We start from the raw sequence: 11,703 nt of genomic DNA, 5'->3' as shown, positions 1-11,703 counted from the left end.
TAAGTTCCAAGTCCCTAAAGGAATTTGAACTTTAACCTGAGGGCAAATGGAAGCTGCTTGGTGGAGAGCATCTCTCAGGAACAAACCTACCAGATCTGCTTCAAAGGTCTCCCTCTCCTCCTTTCACTGGGGATCAAATCCAGGGCTTTGGCACTTACGAAGCAAGCACTCTATGATATTTTCCCCCCTTCTAGACAAGCTCTCACTAAGTACGGGACTGTACTGGAACTCCCTCTGCAGACCAGGCTGGCCTCACACACATGGGTGATCCTTCTACTTCAGCCTCCCCGGTGCTGGAATTACAGGACGAGCCATCGCATCTAATCCGGCTGTTTATGCCTCCTCTTTCTCCTCCTCCTTTTGAGACAGGGTCTTCCATGGCTCAAGCTGGTCTCGAGTGTGTGATCCTCCTGCCCATTTATGTGGTGCTGAGGCTGGAACCCAGGGCTTCATGGTGCCAGGCAAGCATGCTATAAACCGAGCTATATTCCCCATTCTTTTTTATTTTTTGTAACTTAAGTCAGACGTTCACTAAGCTGCCCAGGCTGACCTTGAACTTGTGATCCTCCTCCCCTGGCTCCCCAAGTCATGGAGCCATAGGTCCTGTCACCAGCCTCCATGCTCATCTCTTACCTGGTTGGTTTTGGGGGAAGGGCTTTTTTTGAGATAGGGTTTCACTTTGTAGCTCAGGCTATTAGTTATTTTTGTGGGGGAGGGGTAATTCATTTTTCTTTTGTTCTTGAAACAGGGTCTCACTGTATAGTGCAAGTGAGACTGGCCTTGAACTTGCTACCTACCACCCCAGCCTCCTTAGTTACCTTAGCCACCTCAGGATCCCTGGGATTCATGCCTCCTCTGTGTAGACTGTAGAAAGCAGTTTGTTTTCTTATACATGCACCTGCCCAGGGGTCGAACCACCCACAGTTGGTTGGGCCCTTCTATAATCATCAATCAAGAAAATGTCCCACAAGCCGGCAGTGGTGGCGCACGCCTTTAATCCCAGCACTGGAGAGGCAAAGGCAGGCGGATTTCTGTGAGTTTGAGGCCAGCCTGGTCTACAGAGCGAGATCCAGGACAGGCTCCAAAGCTACACAGAGAAACCCTATCTCTAAAAACCAAAACAAACAAACAAAAAAACAAAAACAAAAATAAAAACAAAACAAAAAACAAAAACAAAAAATAAAACGCCCCACAGACTGGCTCACCAGCCAATCTGATGGCGGCAGTCCTCAGCTGAGCTCCCTCTTCCTAGATGACCCCAGTTCAGATCAAGTTGACAAAAGCAAAATACAAACAAAAACCACCCAGTCCAGGCAGCACACTTACTAAACGCAGTCATTCAAAGCCCAGAGTGTGAGGGTTGTAGTATATGCCAGACAGAGCAACATGGACTAGAGACTGGTCTCGGGGACCTTCTTTGCCATGAAGTTGCTGTGGGAATTTTCATAAAAGACTCCAGTGTCACTGGGCCTTAGGGACTTGAGGTGACATTAATTGAGAACCTATTGTGTCACCCACAGTCGCATTTCTCCATGTGTTATAAGGGTTTTCTGGTTCCAAGTTCTTTCTACTTCAACACAATGAGTTTATTATCTATCTATCCATCCATCTATCTATCTATCTATCTATCTATCTATCTATCTATCTATCCATCATATCTATCTATCCATCATCTATCTATCTATCCATCTATCTATCTATCTATCTATCTATCTATCTATCTATCTATCTATCTATCTACCTATCTATCCATCCATCCATCCATCCATCTATCTATCTATCTATCTATCTATCTATCTATCCATCATATCTATCTATCCATCATCTATCTATCTATCTATCTGTCTATCTATCTATCTATCTATCATCTATTATTGTGCTGGAGGTCAGTGGGCAACTTTCAGAAATTGGTTCCTTCCTTCCACCCTCGGTTCCATAGATTAAGTCAAGTCATCAAGGCTTGCACAGCAAGGGCTTTTACCTACTGAGCCATCTCTCCAGCCCCATCATGAGGTTTGAGGGAAGCTTTATGAATGCAGCAAACACCTTCCAAATTCCACAGGTCACATTAACTTCCTGAATCATCATAAAAATATAGTACCTCCAAGCATTTCTGGGTCAGGAAATTTCTAGAAGGCACCCAATCCTAGGACTCATTGACCAAGACTGAGGTCAGGTGCCTTAGAATCCCTTCTGTAAGGTGTCTGAAGACAGAGGCTCAGCAGATGCCTTAGAGACTACATCATAGTGGTTCTGATGTGCAGCCCTAGGAATCTATTCCCTGTCGCAGGGATCTATCCTAACCGCTCCCCAGCCCACTGGGGTAACAAGGCAGGAAGCACCGATTCCCTATTGCCGCCTGATTAAGCCTTAAAGCCCCTATCCAGAGCTGCCTGGCCTGACTTTATACGAAAGCACAAATGAATTTAATGATTGATTCAACAAATATTATACACCTATTGTATACCCTCAGCGATTCAGGGGCTAGGTCCACCACATAGAAGCTCATCGTTCAGTCAGAGTCAGTGGGACCTGAGAGATCATTAACTAATTCCATCATTACAGTTGGGGAAACAGAGGCTCAAAGAGGGAAAATAATGAGTTTAGGACCACAGGGATGAACACATAGTTTTTATGTGCTAATTAAAAGGGGGGCGGGAGATATATTTTCTGGTCCCCACCCACCTTAGTCGTTATCCATAACTTAACCAAAGGGAAGGCTGAATTCAAAACCCAACGCATCCACACATTCCTCTCGTTTGCTAGGGATTGATTGGACTTATGACCTCATGCATTCTGGTCAAGCAATAAACACTGAGCTACATCCTCCAGTTGACATAGGGTCCCACTCTGTAGCTACTGTTGGTCTTGAATTACTGCGCAATCCTCCTGCTTCAGTCCTTTGGATTCTGGGATTACACATTGCTTCTTCTGCACTAAATGGGTCCGTACCCAGGGCAGGTCCCTGGGTTTTAGAGGTTGGGGAAAGAGCTGCGTCCTGGGTGCGGTCTGGAGCCCGGGCCGCGCCCATCTCTAGTACCTCCCTGGCAGCTGACTCCCTTCTCTCCCTCCTAAGCTTGGTGCCCCGGGCCTGGGGAGAGGGAGGAAAATGGGGGCGGGAACGTCTCGTCCTTGAAATCCCAGCCACCTTGCCATTGGCTAGGAAGACCCCGGCTTAGCTGCGGATTGGCTACCGAGGAGGGCTTGAAAGGTGGCTGAGCGCCTCGGACACCTCAGACGGACGGTGGCCATCCTGAGACGCGCTCCAGCCCGCCATGGCCCGGTTCCTTCGGGCTTCCTGCCTTCTGTCCCTGCTCCTGGCCGGGTTCGTTCCGCCGGGCCGGGGACAAGAGAAGTCCAAGGTGAGTGAACCTCCAGGGCGCAAGACGAGTTCACTGCGCCCAGGTGCCCACCGCGCCGCTGGCAGAGCCACCGCTTCCCCAGAGGCACCGGGTGCCCCCAACCTCGCCCTGCCGCGGGGACCCCACCCTGCGACCCCCGGTCTCTGCGCCCCTCCATCAAACCCAGACCCGCGTGCTTCAGCGGGCAGAATGAACCCGGGAGGACAGTCTTTCCTGATTTCCTATGTGCTCCACCGTCATCTCGGGGTTGCCCTGCCACATTCAGTTACCTGGGACCGACTGTCCCATTCAGCGGGTTTTGGAGAGGGTGTGGGTTCCACTCCCACCCTACCCCACCAGGCAGCAGGAGAAGTGCAGCTGGTGGCCATCCTGAAAAATTGCTGGGTGCGGGGTGCGGGGGGGGGGGTGCGGGGGGCGCGGGCTGAAAGCTTGGAGGCACATCTCTTTCTGGGCCTCAGTTTCTCCATCAGCAGGGCATACCTGGAGAGGAGAGAGAATGGTTGGAAGGCTATGGAACCCTCTAGCTTCTCTATCTATTCACAGCCCACTGGCCAGCCACGGAGTAAACACCGTAGCTAGAGAAGCCAACCCAGGCCAGGCAGAGTCTTCTGGAGCACTGTCCATGCTGCTCCAGGTGTGGCACCCTGAGCCGGTGTCCGGATGGGGAGGCTGAAGGCAGATGACCCGGAATGCTTATCTCCTTGGTCAGGCCTGGGTGGGCTCTGCAGACCTCTCCTCTCCCTAGGGTGAGGAGAAAGCAGCAGAGCCAGACCCGAGGTGTCTCCAACTCCTCTCCCCCCCCACCTCCCTGGGTAAGCTCTAGCTTTGAGTTTCTGGGTTTCTAAAATCCTCTAGGTCTTCATTCTAAGATCTTGTAAGTCTAAAACGCTGTTTCCAGATTCTGTCTACCTCTTAGAGCCCCAAGAGTGGTTCCTGTTTTTAAGGCCCTTTCTGCCCTCAGCTACTTAGTCTAAACTGACCGGGTCCCTGAAAAGCCTTTATTTTCTCTCCAGCTCCATTCCTGATCACCAGCTCAGTAGACATTTTCTAGGACAGAGACAGGATGGAGTTCAAGATTAGGGTGTGGAGTAGGGGTGGGGGTGGACTGGGGCACCAACCCTGTGCCTTCAGTGTGGGAATAGCTTGGGGTGGGGGGTGGGTTGAATCTTGTCCTAAGGGGGCTGCAGGTAAGCGCACAGGCCCTGATACTCATCACAGCTATCCATGGAATCAGGGAGGGTTGGGTGAGTTCAGAGAGAACACAGAGAGGATGGTCTAGAAAAGTCTTAGGGTGAGGTGTGATCTTATCTCACAACCAGCCGAGGCGTGTGGTTCATGACAGCCCAGGCATGCCCATCTGGTCTCCCAGGTCCTTAGAGTTCACATGCTACCGCTCTGGCTTCTGGAACTCAATGGCTTGCCTTGGCCCAACTTCAGGACAAGGGAACAGGGAGGGGACATGCACAGACCCAAGGTGGCGCAGCCACAGGACGATGTCCTCTTGACTCAAAAGGAGGGGCAACAAGAGGGGAAGTGCTCTGTCTGGTCCAGCTTACAGCTGCAAACCGCTTTGCAGTGCTCTGGACTAACAGCTGCTGACGTGGGATCCTAGTAACCGCTGGTTTCTAGGTGACTGCACAAGGCAGAGAGCATCATGGGACCACAGGCTGACGTCAAGGCTGAAGGGCCATAAGTGGCCCTGAATCCCACTCTTTCAGCAGACAGGCTGGAATCCTGAGAGGGGAGGGGTGGTCACACACTGCCAGAGGCACAGCTGGGCCCAGTTGCTGGTCTCCTACCTCTCAGACCTGTCACGTTCACAACATCACATCAATGGGCGTGGGAAGATGGCAGAGGGGAGGGCATGGACCAGCAGTCCTGGGCAGCCAGGTGCCTGGTCCAGTGTCACCCCAGCCTCCAGCTCTCAGCCCACTCCTGGTGTCCACTCAGTACTCTTTTCTGGTCCCTCTGGTAGAGGAACAGGGCTTTGGGACTCTGGACCCAGAGGAAGGAAGGGGGCTTTTGTGGGGACTGAGCTGGTGAGCGCCATCCATGGCTCACTCACCACTCACCACAGACTACCCTCCCAGCCTGGGCTCCCAGAATGAGCCCCATTCTCCTCCCTATAGAAAGCATGGCAGTTGTAGCTATTCATTTCTTTTTTTTTTTTTTTTTTCCCCAAGACAGGGTTTCTCTGTGTAGTTTTGGTGCCTGTCCTGGATCTCACTCTGTAGACCAGGCTGGCCTCGAACTCACAGAGATCCGCCTGGCTCTGCCTCCCGAGTGCTGGGATTGAAGGCATGTGCCGCCAACTGCCACCCAGCTGCTATTCATTTCTTCGGGCAGCTAGCGAACACCTAAGGCGGCCCCTTACTCTGACGGAGGGGCCTCACAGGCTCTTGGTCCTTGCTGCAGGTAGAGCAAGCTCCATGTCCTGCTAGCCCAAGCCTGTGCTGACCTGCTAACAGTTTCTCAAAATCATTTCAAGTGTTGGGGAGCTGACTCTGTGAGTAAAATCACTGTCATGAAAGCAAGAGGATCCGAGTTCAAATCCCCAGCATCCATGTAAAGTCAGCCCTGGCCACACATGCTAACAATGGGGGGGGGGCTTGTTAGGGGCAGAGACAGGTAAATCCAGGGGCTCGCTGGCCAGCCTAGCCAAACAGAACACAAGCTGGAGAGGGCCAGCAACATAGCTCAGTGGGCCAGGATGCTTGTAGCCAAACTTGACGAGCCGAGTTTGATTCCTGGGACTCACATGGTGGGTATGCACGGACTTCGGCAAGTTGTCCCTTGATCTCCACATGGGTGCTGCGGCGTACATTCACAAATAGGTGGGTAAATGTAACGAAATACTTTAATGGAGACAGTCTCGCAGCTCTCCCTTCGACTTCTACGTGCACCCGCACAGCCCAACAAAACAACCGAAACAGGCATTGAGAGGCAGAGGGGTTATCCTCTTAGACTGAAGCCTGAAGAATGAAAGCGGCTTGCTCAGTGCCACACAGCCAGTGAAGAATTCAGGGGGCTCCCCAGGTTCCCTCCCCTCGAAACTATCCCTCCCATTGTTTCAAAGCTCCCATTATTCAGTCAACTCCTGGGACTCTCTCCTCACCACACCTGAGGTTCAGCATCCGGGTGGTGTGGGGGAGGTGGGGCAACTTGCAGGGAGGCAGCAGGGGCTGTACCCTGCTGTTTGTGTTGTGTTGTTCTTGTTGAGGCAGGGTGTCCCTATGGAGTCGAGGCTGGCCCTGAACTCTCCACCTCCTGCTTCTGCCTCAGGTGCTGGCATTACGGATGTTCACCCCCAAGCCTGGTACTGTTTGCCCCTGAGGGTGGAAGTGATCCTAGCTGGGGCTTCAGGAGCCTGGAGCAGGGCTAGCCAGCTCAGGACTCAGTCCAACACCCAGTAACAGTACCTGGAATATTAGACCCATGGAGAGCAGGGGCTTTGCACCACAGCCTGGAGAGCTGTTAGCTGTCAGGGGTGACCCAGCAAAGGCAGCCAGATTCACTGTTAGTCAGGTCTGCAGCGACTCCATGACGAGGCACTTGGCTGCATCCCACTAGGGGCCCCTGCCCTGCTGCCCGGAGGGCTCCCTCACCCAGTCCGGCTGAGGACCTTACTTTGGCAGCATGTTTTCCAGAACCAAAGGGAAGAGGGAGTGATCTTCCTTTCCCATGTGGCCCTCTCACCTACTGAATCAATGACCTCTCCCACTTCATTCAATAGCAGCCCTGGGGGGTTGTTGTTGGGGGTGAGGTGGCGTGGGGGTGGGGATAGGGCAACATTCTGCTGGCTGGCACTGGGGGCCTTTCCTTCTCTCAGGGTGAGGTGAAGTCTGGGACGGCACTGAGCTGGTGCAGGGCTGTAGTGGAACCTGGGTGCCCTGGGCTCCCCTTATTTTCCTGGAGCAGACTGTGGAGTGGCAGCTGGACAGACAGGAAGGTGTACGGCTACCATCATACTGTTCATCTCTGCAGACTATTCTGTCTCACACTGTGGCCTCGTGACAAACCTTTCCATACTCCCGGATCCTGGTCTCCTATCCCTGCTTCCTCATACTTCATCTTTCCCGTCCTCCAGACTGGGAGGCTCTGACTCATTCTCGACATCTTGACACATCCTTTCTGTCCAGATCTCCTCCCCAGTTACCTAGCACAGGCACAGGCCTCTTCATATTTGCCGGGACTATTGCAGCAGTCACTCAACTCTGCCCCTCATCCTAGCCCAACTGCCTATACAATACACAAGTGATTACTGCTAACCTCAGGGTTCCACAGCACTCAGTAAGTGCTTAATGCAAATACTGAGTGTTACAGGGGATGAGGAATTAGGAGACTCAGTTTTAGTCCAGTTCCAGGTTCTGTTATCCTGGGTAATTCTCTCTCCCTGTTGGGAGGTGGAGAAATGTCTGTTTCTTAAATGTCTCCACTCTAATCGTTCCCTGGTGTCCATCTTTTTCTCTTCCAGATGGACTGCCATGGAGGCATGAGTGGTACCATCTATGAATATGGGGCTCTCACCATCGACGGGGAGGAATACATTCCTTTTAAGCAATATGCCGGAAAATATGTCCTCTTTGTCAACGTAGCCAGTTACTGAGGTCTGACAGACCAATACCTTGGTAAGAGCTGCCTTATGCCTTAACTTGCTGCTTAATTTGGGGCCAATTTGGTCACTTGGATACACTTTATTTTTTAAAGATTTATTTTATGCCAGAATTAACTTTAACCATTATGCCAGAAGAGGGCATCAGATCCCATTATAGATGGTTGTGAGCCACCATGTGGTTGATGGGAATTGAACTCAGGACCTCTGGAAGAGCAGCCAGTGCTCTTAACCACTGAGCCATCTCTCCTGCCCACTTGGGTATACTTTAATCCCATAGGGTGTAAGGAGAAAGGGGTGATGGTGGCTGAGACCAAAGTCCATATCCCAGCTCCACTGTATTTCATATTTTCTGGAGATAATTATATAAGCCTGAGGTCTGAGGGACGTATTCTGGGAAGTTCCCAGCTACCCTTCTTCACACACATACACACACACCCCTGCACCTCAGCTATCTTGGCTGCATGCTTGCTTTCCTTGACTGGAGTAAGAAACCATGGCTGCAGCTCACTGTGAGAATGCCTCCTCTTCCTTCAAGTCCTCCATCTGTGCCCTTCTCTTGGCCCCACTCTGGAGAGTGGGTCCCACTAGCTTGGAGCCCTGGAGGGAGTTGATAAGGAAGAGGTATGGAGTGCTGGTGGCACCCAATAGTTTGTTCGTTTTTTGTTTGTCTTTTGGAGACAGGATTTCTCTACATAGCCCTGACTCTTTTGGAACTCAATCTATAGATCAGGATGGCCTTGAACTCAGAGATCCACCTGCCTCTGTCTCCAAAGTGCCAAGATTAAAGGCGTGCGCCACCACACCAGTTAAACAGTTCATTCTTGAGCAAACTTTTCAAAGTCCAGCTCAGCCCTCCTCTTAACTCAGTCTACAGGACAGGGCATCAAGGCCCAGCATGTGTAAACTAGGGCCACAAGGCTGGTGATGGCTGACCCCAGCACCTGCCTGGAGCTCAATCTCCTTAAGTCAATGTCCTCTATCCTTTCTTCTCAGTGTTCCCAAGGGAACAATCAGGTCAAAGCTTGATGGCTCTTGGGCAATGTTTTGAAGCCAAGCAGACCCTGTCTGGCACCCGTGGGGGAGTTCCTGGATTTGCAGAATCCGAAGCTCTGTGCCCATGCCGTTGTCCATTCCTTGAACAGCGCAGTACATCTTTGAAGACACGGGCTGGGTGCTAACACTGCACCCAAGTCCAGGGGTACTGAGGAAACTGGAGAGCTGGCCAAGGCCTCTCCTGGGTTCCTGAATTCTCAGACTGTGTGTGTGTGTGTGTGTGTGTGTGTGTGTGTGTGTGTGTGTGTGTGTGAATCCTGCCCTCACCACCACCCTAAGAAGTCCTCATAATCTGCCCAGGGCAGATGGAAGAGCCCTTAGCTGATTAACCCAGGCACTGGCCCTGTGACTACTGATGTGAGGAAGCATATTCCCGACTCTTCTCCCAAACCTCACTGTCCCCAGAACTGGAATCAGGACAGGACCTGAGTCCCAGCCTTGTCACTGACTCATTGGATCACTCTGGGGAAATCCTCCCTCCTTTGGGCCTCAGAGGTTCCCGTGATCTGGAGGGAGGGTGGGTGGGGAGCAGGGCGATGAGGCAGGTTCTTTACCTGCTCTTTGCTCTCTCCCTGACAAGAACTGAATGCACTACAAGAAGAACTTGGGCCATTCGGCCTCGTCATTCTGGGCTTCCCCTGCAACCAATTTGGCAAACAGGAGCCGGGCGAGAACTCGGAGATCCTACCCAGTCTCAAGTGAGTTCTTGTGGTTGGAGATGGCGGCCTCTATGGGGCAGAGGCGTGGGAGGCTGCAGAGGTTGTTGACTGTCTCCATGCCAGTTACTCCCTCATGCCCATCCCAGGATGGGGTTTAATGGAATGAGGGTGAGGGGATAGGAAACAGAAGGCCATGGGTAACTGGTTGGGAGTCCTGAGGCGTGTGAGGTGTCGCACAAGAGACTGAGATGGCAAACACACACTGGGCCTGTCTATGTCCAGTAATGAGCTGCCACTGGGTAAGATTCCCAGCTCTTCTCCTCTCAGTTCCTTGGCCTCACTTCGGAGTCATGTGGGGCTCCTTTGGACCCACCAAGTACAAATTCCTTGCAGGTATGTCCGGCCAGGTGGGGGCTTCGTCCCTAACTTCCAGCTCTTTGAGAAAGGAGACGTGAATGGGGAGAAGGAGCAGAAGTTCTACACCTTCCTGAAGGTGAGAGTGGGTCCTCTGGAGGACCTCCCCCCAGCTGCTCGGGCCCATCCCACACACCTCAGCCCCTAGAAATGTCCTGGCATTGGTCTAGGACTCCCATGAGAGGGCTTGGCAGACCCTCTGGTCCCTCGGCCTATGGACAGATAAGGCAGGCCCCACAGGGGCATCCGAGGGGCCTACAACCTTCCAGTCACTGCAGACATGGGCAGTCAAGTGTTCCAGCTCCCAAACTGGGGCCCTTCCTTCAGTTTTCTCCCAGGAAGGCTGAGGGGAGATGAGGAGGGGGCTTTGAGACAGGCTGACACCCCTCTCACTCCTACACTAGAACTCCTGTCCTCCTACTGCGGAACTCCTGGGCTCACCTGACCGCCTCTTTTGGGAACCCATGAAGATCCATGACATCCGCTGGAACTTTGAGAAGTTCCTGGTGGGGCCGGATGGCATACCTGTTATGCGCTGGTACCACCGGACCACAGTCAGCAACGTCAAGATGGACATCCTATCCTACATGAGGCGGCAGGCAGCCCTGGGGAACAGATGGAAGTAACTGCCGCTCCCCACCCCCATCCCGTCCATCATGCAAGGGCTGGAGAGGGGCTCTTCAGGAAGAACCCACATTCCCAATCATTCTACACACACCCCAGACCCCTTTCTTATTACGTAAGACAAGCCTGGCACAACTGTTTTGTCTGTGCCGCTGTGCACACGTGTGCCCGTGTGTGCATGGCTACACAGCCGTGTGCCTGCCTGCTTGATACCCAGGGACGACCACCCGTGCTCACAGCTTGGTACTGGGGAACTATACACTTCTATTTTTTCCAGCTTTCTGTTCCAAATGAGCCCGGCGGAAACACCAGTGCTGGGTCCAATAGTCCCGCTCAAACCTGGACATCATCCTTGGGGCCAGCAGCCCCCACATGCCCACACTGAAGTCCTCACACACATCTGGGTTCACTACACTGCCAGCCTCCTTCATCCTTCCTGAAGGGCCCTCCCAAGTCCCCAACCCCATCCCAAAGTGTTCCTGAGAATAGCCAAGGCAACCGTGAGTGTGATGGCCATGTACCCCAAGTCAGGGGTGGTGTCTCCATGAAGGAGGGGCCCGAAGCCCTCGTGGGCGGGCCTCCCCTGAACCTGTTTGTGGGGCCAGCCCTTAGTGCATTCAGGCTTAGGCTCTCAGGCAGGGATACTCCCCCTGCTCCTCTGGAGGACATGCTGTTCTCTCACTTTGTCCACTGGCATCTCACACCCCCATCTGCCCAGTAAAGGCTTTTCTACAGCAGCTCAGCTTACCTGTGGTAGTTTCCTGGTATGGGAGGTGGGGACTGGGGACTGGGGATGGAGCCAGGGAGGGTGAAGGAGAAAGAAATGAGGTGTGTGGGGTGTGCTTCGGGGCCTGTGAAAGCTTTGGCTTCTATTTAGGCCCATACTGCAGCCCTTGCCCAGCTACTGGAGTCTATAACCAAGTTCACATCAGCTCAGTCTTACCTGCCTTTCCCAGGGCATCAAGGGCTCAGAGAG

General features: G+C 52.7%; 1 protein-coding gene across 1 annotated transcript; it reads left to right on the top strand.

The window, feature by feature from the left end:
* Positions 1 to 3,094: 3,094 nt before the first annotated feature.
* Positions 3,095 to 11,464, top strand: Gpx3 (glutathione peroxidase 3). The gene is made up of 5 exons (XM_052757692.1): positions 3,095 to 3,362; positions 7,837 to 7,990; positions 9,611 to 9,728; positions 10,083 to 10,182; positions 10,508 to 11,464. The coding sequence occupies exons 1-5, from the start codon at positions 3,276 to 3,278 to the stop codon at positions 10,727 to 10,729; spliced, it is 681 nt and encodes a 226-aa protein (XP_052613652.1). The 5' UTR covers positions 3,095 to 3,275; the 3' UTR covers positions 10,730 to 11,464.
* The last annotated feature ends 239 nt before the right edge of the window (positions 11,465 to 11,703 follow it).

The sequence above is a fragment of the Peromyscus californicus genome, unplaced genomic scaffold, assembly GCF_007827085.1.
Source record: "Peromyscus californicus insignis strain IS unplaced genomic scaffold, ASM782708v3 Scaffold_3__1_contigs__length_106647218, whole genome shotgun sequence".
NCBI lineage: Eukaryota > Metazoa > Chordata > Mammalia > Rodentia > Cricetidae > Peromyscus > Peromyscus californicus.
This window is presented reverse-complemented; position numbering and strand designations above follow the sequence as displayed.